Genomic DNA, 16,290 nt, shown 5'->3' on the forward strand with positions numbered 1-16,290 from the left:
TAGGTTCCATAGATATGGCACTTAAAGCGGTATCAAACTGCATTTGTCTCTCCAGTGTGGATGCCCCCTCCCTCCCTGAAAGAGGCAGGCCCAAACTGAACCCGAAAGTAGGCTCCTACGTGGCACTCTATACGAAAAAAAGCCCAAGCTCTACGTTAAACTAAACCCGCAAGTAGGCTCCTCCGTGGCACTCTATTCGAAAAAAGGGCCAAGCTCTACGTCGAACCCGCTCCGTTATCCAATCACGCGCGCTCTTCTGTCACGTGACCGAAAGGCGGCGCTAAAGCCGCGGAGCACGCTGGGAATGGTAGTTCAGCGTCCCATAGGGCCCGAGAGAAAAGAGTGGCTGAAGGACTACGACTCCCAGCGGCGCTCCGCGGTGCCAGCCTGAGGGCGGCCTCAAAAGAGCAAAGGCCGGCGGCGGTGGAAGAGGCAGATGTTGGGAGCGGAGGCGGCGGCTGAGGTAAAGCAGAGGGCGCTTCTCTTGGCGGGGAGAAGCCTCGTCTCCTTCGGGGCTTCTAACTCGGGGAAGGGCGGGGCTTGGAGGGCTTCAGAGGGAGAAGGGGGCGGGGCTTGCACCAGGAGGGGCGGAACCAGCGCAAGGAGGGGCGGGGCTTGCACGAGGGGCTTTAGTGATAATACACAGTGGTGCTATGAGGCACTTGTGATACGCAGTGACACACTTTTCCTGGCTACAAAGCGATAGGGTGCAAGGGATGATGGTGATAGGAGTGATAACCTAAACCCAGGTGCAGAGAGAGAGGACGCTTGTGGCAGCCATAATACATGTGACAACGTTAACTCACTTTTCCTGATTGCAAAGTGACGAGACACTTGTGACAGTGGTGACACTTGTGATAGCAATAGCCGTTTCCCCCTAATTGCAAAGCGATAGCACACCTGTGATAGGATATAATTGTGATAGGACACTTGCGACAGCGATACTACAACAATAACCCCTTTTCCTCATTGCAGAGCCATAGGGCACTTGTGACGGGACACTTGTGTTAGTGATAACAATAACCATTCCCCCCTAGTTGCAAAGCGATAGGATACTTGTGACAGCGTTAACACTTCTGACAACAACAGCAACAACAACCGCTTTTCCTAATTGCAAAGTGACAGGACATTTGTGACAGGGCACCCTTGTGATAGGATACTTACTTGTGATAAGACACTTGTGGTAGCGGTAATACACATGTTAACAGTAAGCACTGTTCCTAATTGCAAAGCGATGGGGGACTTGTGACAGGATATCATTATGATGGGACACTTGTGGTAGTGGTAATACGTGCCAGAACCATAACCCCTTTTCCTAACTGCAGAGCCATAGGGCACTTGTAATAGGAGTCTTGTGTTAGGACACTTACGTTAGTGATTTTAGGCTGCATCAATAGAAGTCTAGTGTCTAGATCAAGAGAAGCCATAGTGCCACTCCATTCTTCTCTAGTCAGGCCCCACCTGGAATATTGTGTCCAGTTCTGGGCACCGCAATTCAAAAAGGACATTGAGAAACTGGAGCCATGTGTCCAAAGGAGAGCGACTAAAATGGTGAAGGGTCTGGAAACCATGAAGCCCTATGAGGAAGGACTGAGGGAGCTGGGGATGTTTAGGTTGGAGAAGAGAAGGTTAAGAGGTGACATGATAGCCCTGTTTCAATACTTGAAGGGATGCCATATTGAGGAGGGAGCAAGCTTGTTTTCTGCTGCTCCAGAGAACAAGACACAATGGAGCAATGGATGCAAGCTGCAGGAAAAGAGATTCCAGCTCAACATTCGGAGGAACGTCTTGACAGTAAGGGCTGTTCGATGGTGGAAGACGCTCCCTTGGAGAGTAGTGGAGTCTCCTTCTTTGGAGGTCTTTAAACAGAGGCTGGATGGGCACCTGTCGGGGATGCTTTGATTGTTAACACTTGTGATAACCGACCCACCTTTCCTGATTACAAAGTGATAGGACACTAGTGGCCATGGGGACAAGAGTGATAGCGTTAACCCAGGTTTCCCAGTTGCAAAGCAGTAGCACCCTTGTGACAGGATATCCTTGTGATCAGACGCTGACTTGTGACAGGGCACTTGCAGTAGCCATAATACATGTGATAACAATAACCACTTTTCCTAACTGCAGAGCGATAGGGCGCTTGCGATAGGACATCTTTGTGATAGGATTCTTGTCTTAGGACGCTTGTGATGGGACACTTGTGGTAGGGGTAGCAATAACCATTTACCCCTGATTGCAAAGCGATTGGACACTTGCGACAGCGGTAACAGTTGTGATAACACTAACCATTTCCCTAACTGCAGAGCGATAAGACATTTGTGATAACAATAACTCCTTTTCCTGATTACGAAGCGACAGGACACTTGCGATAGTGGTAACACTTGTGATAACAATGACCCACTTTTCCTAACTATAAAGCAATAGGACTCTAGTGATAGTGATAACATTTGTGATAACCAGGGACCAGAATTTGGGATTTTGGAGCATTTATATATACATAATGAGATACGCTGCGTGCCTTCAAGTCATTTTCTAACTTATGGCGATCCTATCATGGGGTTTTCTTGGCCAGATTCATTCAGAGGAGGCTTTGCCATTGCCATCCTCTGAGGCTGATCCAGATGTTGCTGCACTGCAACTCCCATCAGCACTGGCCAACCTTGGGGCTAGTGAGAGCTGATGGAAGCTGCAGCCCCACAATGTCACAAGCCACACGCTCTTGAGGCTTGCACTGGAGGCGGTGGTGCGAGAGCCAGGAAGACAAAGTCCTTTTCATGCTGGAAAGGGAAAAAACCGAAGCTGAGATGATGCAAGAGAAAATCTGAGCCGGCAGGGATTCAGGGAAGCAGGAAACAGGATGCTGGGCTAGATAGTCCTCTGGTTTGACCAGGCCCCTGTTTCCTGTTGTTCTCAGATTGCTTGCAGCCATCCTCTGGGTCCAGTTTGCTGCTGTGAGTAACATATAATTTGAATTTCTCCAGTATTTTTCTTCCAGGGAACTGTTTTTTTTAAAGATGGTTTGAGCTCATCCTTGGAAGAAAAACATATCCCTCTCTCTCTCTGATTTTTCTAATTTACTTGTATTTGAAGCGACATAATTATCTTATATCTTGTTTAGATCATATGTTCAGACCACAGAGATCATGTGCAGGGATCATGCTCAGACCACAGAGAAAGGAAGGAGAAAGAGAAAGAGAAAGGGAGAAGGAAAAAAGGCTGTTGGAAAGAGATATAAAGAGAGAAGTAGACAACAGATGGATGGAACATCATTTGGGCTGCATCCGCACTGCAGAAATAACCCAGTTTGACGCCACTTAAACTGCCACGGCTTCATGCTATGGAGCATTGATTTGCCGTTCGTTGTGGCACCAGGGCTCTCTGACAGAGAAGGCTAAATAGCTCACCGAACTACAAATCCCATAGCATTGAGCCATGGTTGCCTTAGGGTCACTGTAAATTGGAGGCACACAATAACAACAAATACACTTTATATACACATAGCCAGTGTATACAGCATATACACATATTGTAATTTTATGCAATATTTTAAAAATAATTTTGTTGCACGAAACTTAAGTTTCTGTCCCTTGAACCGTCGGAAAGCAAAGGATCCACTCTTTGCAGCCACCCAAATTTGGGGGTTTGGAGTATTTTGGGATTCTGCTTGACAGCCTGCTTTTCAACCATCGCATGAAGGAGGCTTACAGAACAGAAAAAGATATCCATATTATAATTGTTGTTATTGTTGTTTTATTTATTTATATCCTATCTTCCCTCCCAGTATAGGGACTCAAAGTGGCTAGCAAAATTTAAAATGGCACAACCACCCACATCAAAAATCGTGATTGAACGTCTTAGTATGCACAAAATCCCTCATTTCGTTTACAAAACCGTGGAGACAACATTTGGCTTGGATTTTGTTGTCGTTTCAAGAGCGAACCCTCTCAGTCGTCTCAAATTTGCCTGCTCCTGCTTTTTTGGCAAACGTAGCCGAAGCCAGAGCAAACACTTGCCTCTTTGTGTTAACCTCAATATTTGGGGGAGGAGAGAGTGGTTTTCTTGCCTCTTTGCACAAGAGAGGTTCTGTCTAGTCGCTGGAAGGACTGCCGAAGCTGCTTCGGGGCGGATCAGGCATAATAAACTTTGCAAATTGTGCAGCTTCTGGGAAGGGGAGATGTGTTATGAAGCCGAGGTCAGTCACTGATAGTCCTGTGTTCGAATTGTTACCATGCACGCTTCTCTTCAGAAGAAACCTATACAGGGGTCTTGAGTATCTGCTGGGGTTTGTTCCAGGATCCCCTATGGATACTTTGGATGCTCAAGTCCCATTATATACAATGGTGGAGTGAAATGGTGTCCCTAATATAAAATGGCAACATTAAGGTTTTCTTATTGGAAAATATATATATTGAATATTTTCAAGCCGTGGTTGGTAGAATCCATGGACAAGGAATCCGTGGATATGGAGGTCCAAGTGTGCAGGTACATCTCCATTAACAATGCAGATGCTTCCTTGATCATTAGTAAATTTGATGCCAGAGGCGGAAAATAAGAAAGGATGGGGATCAGTTCTTACACCGCAAAAACACAAGCGCAATTCAACACGTCCCAGCAAGCTTTTCATTCAAAAGTAATAGCAGACGCACTCGCGAAATGCAACAACGAGGTCTGGCATGAGTAAACGGAAATATTTTGACATTTCTCTTGAAAGTGTCTCCTACAACGCACCCAGGAATGATTTCCCCCTCTTACACCAGCTTCCGTTTTTCTTATGATTTATAGATTGAATGGTAATAGCTGGTAAGACAAGCTTATCTGCTTTCCCATTTCCCCTCTCATGCTCAGAAAGCTTGTGTTTGTTTCTTGCCCATTGCTTTGAAATCTCCAGATATAAGCAGTTTATAAACGTTCAGAAACACTTATGTACAGCTTGTCCACTTTCTCCTACGGATATCGAATAAAAGGTCTTTTATTTTAGCATACTGTGTGTGTGTGTATTCCTTTTTATATATTCTCATGATTCCTTGCTTTGTAATGAAGGAGCTCTGCTTCTTTGTGTCGTCTCTCTTTCAGGTACAACTCTGTGTGACTTTAAACTCTGCAGAAACTTGAAGAAGGAATGGCAGGTGAGGAGGAAAAACTTAAGTAGCTTAATTCTCTGCTGTCCAAAGTGCCAAATTAAGGCCTGTTACAGACTGCCAAAATAAAGCTGCTTCGGGTCTCTTTGGAGGTATGTTGTTTAAATGATGCATGCATCCTAAGAATCCGGAAGATGCACCAAAGCTGCACTCTAGTCCTTAGGGCTGGAGCGTGGCTTTGGTGCAACCTCCAGACTCTTAGGACCCATGCATCATTTAAACAGCATACCTCCAAAGAGACCCGAAGCAGCTTTATTTTGGCAGTCTGTAACAGGCCTAAGGTTTGCATCAGGTGCCTTTTTGACATCTTCTTCAGACAGAGTTGGATCCTCTGACTAGGATTAGGAAAAGTTGTTTTTTTCAGACAGCTGAGTCGGGGAGATCTGGGATTCTGGGAGTCGCAGTCTGAAAAAACCCAGCTTTCCCCAGTTCTGCTGTCGGCTCCCTCCATTGAGTTCTGCCTCTTATATACATGGGGGGCTTGTGGTCACAAATTCCCCATTATCTGGTCAGGATAAATACGCCTCTTTCTCAATTTCTTTGTGCGTCACTCACGAGAACTGTCAAAAACAAACCCTAGGCAGCTCTGTGTTTCCTGTGTGGATGACGGTCTTCTTCTCAGTTTCCTGTCCCTTTTGTGTTCACTCAGCATTTTCTTTAGACTATTTTATTCTTACAGTTCACCTCTATCCGTTTTGGTAACCTATTGTTCCAAAGCCAGGATAGGGAACCTCAGGTCCTGAGGTGGAATCCAGTCTTCCTGAGGTTGCATTCGGGTTTCTCCAGATAGCTACACCTTCCTTTGCTATTATACCATCTTCTGGTATTCTGCTTCCCCACCCTCCAAAATAAATGTTTCCAAACACTTAAAAGAGTCAGATGCTTCTCCCCTTAAGCTTTGGTTAATGACACTAAAACCTTACACTAAAACATACATTGCCTGGTAAAGGCATGGAAGACAGGGCCTTCTCGGTGGCTTCCCGAGGAAGGCTTGCTTGGCCTCTGCTCTGCTGTCTTTTTATTCAAACAGGTCTCAAGTTTTAACTGTGGGGCTGCCAGGTGTTGAATGGGTGCGTTTAATTTTTTAAAAACCACGATTTGGGTATGTTTTCAATTATTTTAAATAACTGTTTTGATTGGACCAATTGCTAGTTACACTCGTGCCTCCACATTGGCGGCTTTGATTTTTGCGGCCTTGATTTTTAACGGATTTTATTAATATGTTCTCTCTAGGTTCCTCCAGAACAACTCTGTGGTCAACTTTCGCCAAAAGTCACACTGAAGGACCTAGAGATTCCTAGGGAGAACACTACACTAAGCATTTGTAGCTCCTCCAGTGCAATTCTATGGTCAACATCTGGCAGATGTTGACCACAGAGTTACACTGGAGGACCTAGAGATTCCTAGAGAGGTGTGTTCTCAGGTAAAAACATAGTGTTTTTGTCATATGATGTTTTTCCACATTCACGGGGGTCCTGTGCCCCTAACCCCAGTGAATGTGGAGGGATGAGTGTGTTGTACTATATGACTATATATGTGTATACACACACACACACATAGTTTCCACCATTATCCTCCATTCCACTATTATCCTTCTGGTTCTCTCTCCACAGAGAAAGTGAACAATTTCCCACCGCTTCCAAAGTTCATCCCATTAAAACCATGTTTCTACCAGAACTTTGCCGATGAGATCCCCATCGATCACCAGAATCTGGTCAAACGGATCTATCACTTGTGGATGTGTAAGTTCAAAGTAGAAAAGGAACTTCTTGTGATGGTAAGAGGGGTTGGGCAATAGAGTCAATTGGCCTGAGAGCCGCTGGGGTTGTCTTCTCTAGATGTCTTCCAAAAAGAGCCTGGACAGCTCCCTTCTAAGGGAACTTTAGTTGGAGATCAAGCACTGAGCAGAGGGTTGAACTTGATGGCCGCTGGGGTTCCCTTCCAAATCTGTAAATCCCATATGAGCCTCCTTATTCTGTAAAACCTTCAGGGGATGGTTTTCTCTCAGTCCCTCCACCTTCACAGACATCTATAGTGGGGACACTTATTATTTTACAAGGCAAGGGCCTTTTAACGGTGCTGTACTGCTTATATTCTTTGTTTGAAAACAATATCTTGAAGTGTTTAAAATGTGTTGTTTGTTTCACGCTGTTTTAATCTTAGCTCTCTGTAGTTTTTTAGTGTATGTGTCTCAATTGAAACATTTTCTCTTTTGTAAGCCAGCTTGAGTTCCAGTATAGGGAAAAGATGGGGTGTAAATGAAGAAAGAGACAGATGGATATCTAATGTTTTGGCAGTAGCATATTATGTATAAAAGATATATTCACATGCATATATATATATATATATATATATATATATATATATATACACACACGTACGTATTGTGATGATGCTCTCTCTTGTCCACAGTTTACTGCATCACTTTAGGAGTGAACCTCATCGCTTGCCTGGCCTGGTGGATTGGCGGCGGTTCTGGTGTCAACTTCGGCTTGGCCATCCTCTGGATCATCCTCTTCAGCCCCTGCAGTTATGTCTGCTGGTTCCGGCCGGTCTACAAAGCATTTCGGTAAATGACACTCTGTGCGCACCCTGCGTCTCCCCTTTCTCCAAAATTTCACCTGTCGCAGGCCCTGGGTCAACATGGCTTTCAAACTCTGGGCCAAATTACGTCTGCCTCCCCCCTGCATTGGAAATGAGTACCAAACCTGCTGAAACTATAATTTTTGTGAGGTTTTTTTTTTTTGGGGGGGGGCTATGTGGCCATGTTCTAGAAGGGTATATTCTTGATGTTTCACCAGCATCTGTGGCTGGAATCTTCACATAGGCTTCACACAATCCAAAAAACCCACAAAAAACTATGGATGCCGGCCATGAAAGCCTTCGACTTCACATGCTGAAACTACTTGCACACACAGCTATTTTCAGTACCCCCACTCACCCAAGGCACCAACACCCATGAAAAACAGTTGAAATTAGCCAGAAATGTGTAGACAATTATTGTTGGAAGTCACATTGCGTCACTTTCATTGCAACCCACTGGGGAAAGGGGTATCTCGAGACAAAGATTTGCCCCAACTTCTCATGCACATACTCACCCTTGTCTTACAATGAACAATTCACATGAGCCTCAATCATTGATTTGAAGGCACTTATGGCCCACCAGTCTTAGAAAATCATAGAACTGGAAGGGGCCCCAAGGGCCATATAGTCCAGTCCCCTGCCATGCATGAAGACACAACTAAAGCACCCTTAAGAGATGCTTGTGCAACCTCTGTTTAAGGACCCCCAAAGACCACCTTCTGAAGTAGTCCATTCCACTGTTGAATAGCATTTGCAGTAAAAAAGTTCTCCCTCATATTTAGGTGGAGAAGGAGACAAGTTAGGAAGCCTATGCCCAGGACACCAACTTCATCTCCCCAGCAAACTCTGTCAGCTAGGGTTCAGGATCCCGTTTCTTGTCCCATTCAGAAAATATACCTTGTCCTGCAAAAAATGTTGGGGACTCTCCTCTATTCCTCTCTCAAACTCCATCTCCTCCTCCTCCTTTGTGTATCCCAGTTGATTTTTCCGCTCCCCCTTCTTATTTTCAATTGGTCCCCAAAGCTGTTCAGGGACGTGGCTTTGAGGAGCTATTTTCCCTGCTAATCCACCTCCCAGAGCCGGATAAGCTGCCAGCTCATCCCTTTAGCTCTATGTGTGTGGTGTGTGTTTGCGATGACGACAATTAAGAAGGGAAGGTTTGCATCCTCTGGGGAAGGATTGCGTCGAGCATGTGTCTGGGCAGACTTGTGGCTCACACTGGCCTGGCTGCAGACATAGAAGGACTGTTTTTACCAGTTATGTATGTATGTGGGGGTTGGATTTTTATATATGCTTACAGAGAAGGGAAGGGAGGTAAGAAAGAAAAAGTGGAGAAAGGTGAAGAGTGTGGAGAAAATAAACACAGGCTTGTTGTTGTTGTTGGTTTTATGAAACTTTATTGTGAAACAAACATCCAATTACTACTTATGTATATGCAAACATTAATGAACACATATTAACAAGTACATAATAAACACACTAATAATATACACAATAAAAGACTTCCAACTTTCTTCTGCCGCAGTTAACTGAACCTTCCACATTTCCTCTTATTGTATAAAGCTAAACAATTTAAATAAAGTCTACCTTAACTAATGTAATCCACTAACTGTGATCTTAGCTTACAACTAACAAACAGTTGTTACCTTTCTGTATTTTAACATCAACTATTGAGACCTATTATCATGGTACAGTATTATCTAGTAATAGGCTTGTTGTTCTTATACGCCTCAAGTTAAAGGATAGAGGACTCCCTCCAACCTTTCCTTTGCCACCACTGCCTTCCTCTGAGGCTGAGAGAGGGTGACCAACCCAAGTCTACCCTGTGCGTTTCCATGGCTGAGTGAGGATTCGAACCCTGGTTTCCCAGAGCCCTAGCTAATACAGGCCTCAAGCTGCAAATCAGGCCTCACATGCCAAACTTCTTTATGTGCCTGCTAGTCGACTCTTAGGAGATATTCTCCTAGAGTCTCTTTGGCTGGATTTCTTTGGAGGAGGTTAGCCGCTATTGCCTTCCTCTGAAGCTGAGAGAAGGTGACTTGTCCTCGGTAAGCCAGCAGGAAAGTCACTTTCTCTCAGCCTCAGAGGGAAGATACTGCGCACAATTCTACTGTTCTGTACTGTTTCCTTCAATTGCCTGCTTCTCATCCATTTCTGAACATAACTGAATGTCTTTTCCTCTCCTTTTTCCCTCCGCAGGTCAGACAGCTCTTTTAACTTCATGGTCTTTTTCTTCGTCTTCTCTGCTCAGTTTGTTCTGGCTGTCATCCAAGCGATTGGCATCAGCGGCTGGGGAGCATGGTAAGTGGAAGAGGCTCTTCACGCCCTCTAAACCATCCTAGGATTTTTAAAAAAATATTTGAATGGAAATGCTTACAACAAATAAAAATTAAGGGTACAGGCATACCTCAGTTAACAAAGTTAATGTGTTCCTGGGCATGACCTTCTTAACTGAAAATTAGATTCCAGCGGCAGAAGCAACATGGACAGAATAGGGATACATTAATGTTGTTGTGTGCTTTCAAGTCAGTTCCAGTTTATGGGAACCTAAAGCAAACCTATTGCAGATTTTTCTTGGCAAGATTTGTTCTGAGGGGCTTTGCCTTTGCCTTCATCTGATTCTGAGAGAGTGGGACTTGCCCAACATCATCTAGTACGTTTCCACGGCTGAGCAGGGACTCGAACCCTGTTCGTAGCCCAGTGCTCTTAGGGATAGGTTCCTCCACCACAAAGAAAGTTCACTTCAACATGTTTCAGCAAACTTTTAATGCAAAGATTTAACAATATGCACATGCAAAATGAAAGTAAGCCTTGTGTAAGTCAACAAAAACATTTTGACCCTTCTAGAGACCTCTTGAAGGCTTCTCCCAAAATACATCCTTCCACCAGTCTCTACATTTCTTTTGATTTCCATTTTGGTGGCCAACAGATACATCTTTGGGTTTTTTTTAAAAGCATACTGGGGGTAACTGGTGAAGTAGGCTTGTCTGCTTTCCTCCCTTATCTCTGTTTTGCTGTTCAGATATGCTCTGTAAGGGATTTGAAGGCAGTTCAAACTTTATATTGTATTATTTGCACAGCGCTGTAACCCAACACCAGAAGTTTATCTTTTTTCAGCCCTACTTCCCCATCTGCTCAAGGCTCGTGCTGTTAAAAACACTGTTCAGGTAAAGAGAGGATGAGGAAGAAAAGGGTTATGGGAGCATATGTCTTTGTACAAATGAGGTTTACTATTGAAAGCTTTGTTAAGTGAGATGTGCCTGTATAAACAAAACAAAAAAGTATGGGGTTGCAGAATCACAAACTTGGAAGGGACCTCAAGGGCCACCTATTCCAACTCTTAATCTCCCTCTTTATTCTCTTTCCTTTTCTCAGTGGGTGGCTGGCCGCCGTGACATTCTTCAGCACCAACGTTGGGGCTGCCGTGATCATGCTGTTCCCCGCCATCATGTTCACCATGTCAGCTCTGGCGATGTTCGTTTGTCTCCTCCGAGTAAGGAGTGCTTCTCTCTGGGGCTTGGGAAGTGGGTAGATGTTGGGGGCTTCGTTGCATCCTTTGATCAGTGAGGAATGCTGTATGGGGCACCAGCTCTGGGTGCCTTTCTCAGTCATGGGAATTTATCACTCCAGGCTGTTCTCCTAAAATCATTTTATTTTCAAAGGTGCTATGTGATCAGGTCTGTAGCACCCATGTGGCGTAATGGTTTGAGTGTTGGGCTGCGACTCTGGAGACCAGGGTTTGATTCCCAGCTTGGCCATGAAACCCACTGGGTAACCTTGGGCACGTCACACTCTCTCAGCCTCGCAAACACAATGGCAAACCTCCCCTGAACAAAGGAAACCCCAGGACAGGTTCGCCTTAGAGTTCCCATAAGTCTGAAATGATTTGAAAGCCCAAAACAACAACAAATTGGAACTATGCTCTTCTTTACTGCATCTTCATGTTTCTGGCATTATAGCCTTTCACGCTAATATTTTATCACTCACAGCAGTTGGCAGTGTCCACCCAGTACCAACCAGTGTGCGCACACACATAGATGCCTTCCCCCCCACATAAATATAAATTAAGAAAAAGGCAGGGTATAGTTTGAATGAATAAATCATGTAACTATCAGTAGAATTAAAAGTGGTTAAAAGCATGACCATGAAAAAGAAAAACAACAGATAGAGACAATACAGCACAGCTTTCTCCACAAGCAATCAGTCCTCCAAGTTCTACTGACATAAAACAGTCTTCACCTGCCTTTAGAAGGACACCATGGAGCTTAGCCTCCCTAGGAATGGAGTTTTGGAGCCTGGGGGCTGCGACTGAGAAGGCCCTGTGTCCCTTGTTCCCCCTAGATCAGTGGCTCTCAATCTTCCTAATGCCTCAACACTTTAATACAGTTCCTCATGTTGTGGAGATCCCCAACTATAAAATTGCGGTGTCTCGGTTCCTAACACCATCGCAAATATGTGTTTTCCGATGGTCTTAGACAACTCCTGTCAAAGGGTCATTTGACCCCAAAAGTGATTGCGACCCATAGATTGAGAACTGCTGCCCTAGATATTGCTGTGAAGGTGCTGGAACAGAGAGAAGGGCCTCCCCTGAAGATCTCATGACATACACAGACTCACATAGACAGTGTACGGTTTTTCAGAAAACCTGGACTCGAGGTACAATCCAAATTCTTATTGGGAAGGGTCAAGAAGAGATAGGAATGGCAGAGGAAGGTATTCATTCTTAAGGTGGAAGAATAGAGCAGACATCAAACAAGAGTGAGTGAGAGAGAGTTGTGGGGAGGCAGAAACACCATTCACCATATTCCCTTCTTCTGTCCCTCTTGCCAGGTTCACCGGCTTTACCGTGGTGGAGGCGGAAGCTTCCAGAAAGCTCAGACTGAGTGGCAGAGCGGCTTGTGGAAGAACCCTCCGACCCGGGAGGCTCAGTTCAATAACTTCTCCGGAAACAGCCTCCCCGAGTACCCCACCGTCCCCAACTACCCAGGCGGAAACCGGTGGCCTTGATCTCCCTCCTCGGACTGACTGCCCAGATGGGTTCTTTTGGGTTGTTTTGGGAGGTGGGGAGGGGGATGTCTCATTTCTCGTTCCTTACTGGTTCATTTTGGGATGGGCATGCAAGAAGATTGGTGTACATTTTCCCGTGTGCCTTCTCCCTTGTTGCCAATCCTTGTTTTATTTCGTTTAAATCTGTTCTCCCCTCTTGATGATCACAGATGATGTGAAATCCTCTAGTCTTGTCCATCGAGACAGCAGGGGACATTGCGGTTGCCAATAGTTTCCTTCTTCTGTGTGGAGGGATTGTGGGGGGTGTCTTCCCCTTTATTTGTCGGGGCCTCTGCCCCACTTCTTCTCCCTTTTGCCACTAGATGCACAAGAAGGGAGAGTTTTCGTACCTTATTTGGTTGATCTAGTAGGTTTGTCTAGAACAGCACTTCACTGCCATATGTGTCTGTAGGGTTTTTGGGGGATAACCCTTTACATTCACCTACTACTTTTGTTCATATGTGCTCGTTCTGGAACATCATAGGAGCTTCAGATTGTTGCAAGTAGAGGCAGAAAGTGACCAACACGTGCCGTTCCTGAGCCCCATGACTTTAGACTGCGGTTGAAGCCCAGGGTTTACCCTTTGTTACGGGAGAAATCACTTTGTTCCCCCATAACAAAGTGCCTTGAAGTTAGTGTGTCAGGTTAACGGGTTCAAGCTTAGCCTGATCTCGGAGATGGGTCACTTTCTGGGTCCCAATAATGTGTTGCAAGGAGAAACTTTCCAATATATTGCACCATCCCAAAACCAAAATGGGAGCTTTTTCCTGAAAGTGTGGGTCTGTAGAGGAAGTAGTTCTTTGTTTCAAGCGCATATTTTGGGTTTTTCCTCTGACCTGCTAGGAAAAGCGAAATGTTGGAAGTTCCCACAGTCTAGCCTAGCTGTTTTAGAAAGCCTCCGCTAGGTCTGTGCCTATCTGTCTTTAAAACGTACCCAAAGACCTTTTCTTTTGTGTATTTTTAAGGGAGTTTTTTTTCCCTTTCTGGTACTGGACTTTTGATGTCACTTCATCTCAGTGGGATTGTGTAAAATCCCAACACTGTGAAGTTGGATTTGGTCCTACCATCTCCTCTTGTGTGTCGCTTTCTCTGGGGACACATGATAAGAGGGATTGAAGTTTACTACAAATAAGGATACTCGGGGTGGGAGGGTTCCCTCCCTCGACTTAAGCAGTGCTAAACTGGAACCATCTCTCCAAATCTCTCTGCTCAAACATCATGGTAATTGTGATCTCCATTCCCCACACTTGTGGGGTGACGCTTCCAAAGCAGTGGGGAGGGGACAGGTGAGACTTTCATTTTCCCAATGCCAGTTTTAATCTCCCTTTCTTTCCCACCTGCCCCAAGTGTGAGTTTACTTCTTCTTTCCATTTGGCTTGTAGCAGAAAAAGAAACCTTACCAGAAATATGGCCCGCGCCTCGAGGTTTCCTGATCTGGAAGTTCTTCACTGCGTTCGTAAGGCCCAAAGTTTATTTCCTGGTGAAGTTGGAGTGAGCGGTTGGCGTTTTTAACCACAGTTTACTGTTCAATTGTGGGGTCTTTCGGACAGCCCCCCGCCCTCCATACAACAGTGTCCTATAACGCCATTTGCTTTTCCCCCTTATTCTGATTCATGCTCCCTTGGGGAGCAAAAATCCCATCGTCTTTTGGGGAATGTATTACTTGCAGGAAACATTCTCTCTTTCTGTCTGTTTTTGGAGGTTCCCAGAGTTTGATTTGGGAGGAAAACCAATAATGTGACGAAAAGGGTGGGTAAAAGAATATATGTATGGAATGAACAGTCATAATGATCTGTGCCTTAATGGATTGTCAATCTCTCCCCACTGTACTTAGTCCCTGTGGGTTGCTACACACAAACACACACAAACACATTCCTTTCCCATATTTTTGTTTACAATGAAGGGGTTTCTCCTATTACCTGTTTAGAGACCAACATCTTGTAAATAGAAAGTGCAATTCGGCACCTCTCTTTCTTTTTTTCTCGGGAACTTCATTTACTGCATTAACAGATGAGCCAGAAAGGAAGGAAAAAAGCTCTTTTAACATCCTACAAGTTGTAACCTTCTTTAAATGTCCTTTTCAGAAAAGATTCATAGGATTGGGACTTTTCTTTCTCCCTCTCTCCTACGTCATAAATCCAGTCCGTTTACCAGCTTCCTGAGATCTCTCTCAACAAGACCTAGACAGAAATGTTTTTGTAATGTTCACTCTTACACCTAGAGAACCGTCTTGAAACCACCTGGTGAGATTCGGTACCATTGCATCCCTCATTTGCTTTGGCACCATTGCCTTTTTGCCATAAATTGAGGAGCCCCCCCACTTCCCACTATTTCTTTAAAAACTAAGTTATAGGCAGATTTTGAGGTGTCCAAATATCCCTCGAACTGCTTTCCAACAACGTAGGGTTGGAATTTCACTTACTCTTTTTTGGCGAGCTGGTCAGCAACTAGGCAGCCGGGGCGTTCTCTGGTCTATAGGTGGAAACTCTGGTTTGTTGGGGAAATGTTTCAGTGGTGGACAGAGGGACGAGAAAGACCCCTTTCCACCAGTTTTCTTAGGGTTCCCCCTTCCCCATTTGTGGCCAAATTGTCTAGGGGCAGCAAATCCGTTGTTTGTTTCCTCCCAGAGTTGGAAGGACCTGTTTACGGTGCCGAAACCCTGTTTGTAATACAGTCCCAGCCTTTTGGGTGCAACTCCTTTAAAACCCAAGATAAAACTGATAGCGGATCCACTGTTTCCTTGACGCAGAAGCCAATTTTTAGCGCCAAGATACATAAAACACACACGCTGCAGGAAGCCTCTGCCATCCCTTGTTTCTTACCAATTTTTGTTCACCTCGGACGTTTTGGCGACCAAGAAGGGGGACACTTAACAGGTTTTATTTCATTTTAGGAAGGAGCCGAGGGAAGGGAGGGTTCTCAGTTTCGCCCGTTGCCAAACTCCTTGTGTCAACCCAACTCCTGAGGTTTCCTAACAAACACTAAAAGAGCACTTTCTGGTTCGATTTGGGGCATAGATAGAAGGGGACAGGGATCATTTTTGGATAATTCAGCAGCAGCCCCCAAGAGAGAAGCAAGGCATAAGGTTGGTCTGAGCCTCCATAAAACCAAATTATTGGAATCGGTGAATATAATAAGTGAAAGGGCTTGGTAGAAGTTTAGGAAGGGATTCCTTATTTCTGTGCCATGGTTGCGTTGTCCAAAAACTCCTTAAGTCTTTTGCCACAAGTCTTTTTTAGGAGATCTTAGGAAAAAATGACAACCACAGCAACCCAGCCATCCCTCTGTGTAACGCCTGGAAGCCTTCATCCAGCGTACGGTACTCTTCCACCATTTGTCTTAATGTAATATATGTATACTGACGCAATGTTTACACACTAAGGTTTCCCCAGGGAACTAGTAGTAACTAACATTACTGCTAACACTACTACTGCTCTGGGCCAACCTTTTATTCTGCATCATGTTGTGGATTTCCTCTCTCTCTCTTTCTCTCTTTCTCATTGCAGTGTGATCTTGTTCTGCATTT

General features: G+C 44.8%; 1 protein-coding gene across 1 annotated transcript in view; it reads left to right on the forward strand.

The window, feature by feature from the left end:
* Positions 1-332: 332 nt before the first annotated feature.
* The window catches only part of SCAMP4 (secretory carrier membrane protein 4), a 16,109-nt gene continuing 151 nt past the window's right edge, over positions 333-16,290 (forward strand). The window contains exons 1-7 of the mRNA XM_089535534.1: positions 333-463; positions 5,071-5,123; positions 6,749-6,877; positions 7,548-7,704; positions 9,918-10,019; positions 11,094-11,211; positions 12,549-16,290. The exon at positions 12,549-16,290 is cut by the window's right edge and continues 151 nt beyond it. Of these exons, the coding sequence (XP_089391660.1) occupies positions 5,117-5,123; positions 6,749-6,877; positions 7,548-7,704; positions 9,918-10,019; positions 11,094-11,211; positions 12,549-12,725 (690 nt within the window). The 5' untranslated portion in view covers positions 333-463; positions 5,071-5,116 and the 3' untranslated portion in view covers positions 12,726-16,290. The remainder of the gene's footprint in view (positions 464-5,070; positions 5,124-6,748; positions 6,878-7,547; positions 7,705-9,917; positions 10,020-11,093; positions 11,212-12,548) is intronic.

The sequence above is a fragment of the Sceloporus occidentalis genome, unplaced genomic scaffold, assembly GCF_023333645.1.
Source record: "Sceloporus occidentalis isolate IW3139 unplaced genomic scaffold, rSceOcc1.0.p SCAF_8, whole genome shotgun sequence".
Classification (NCBI taxonomy): domain Eukaryota; kingdom Metazoa; phylum Chordata; class Lepidosauria; order Squamata; family Phrynosomatidae; genus Sceloporus; species Sceloporus occidentalis.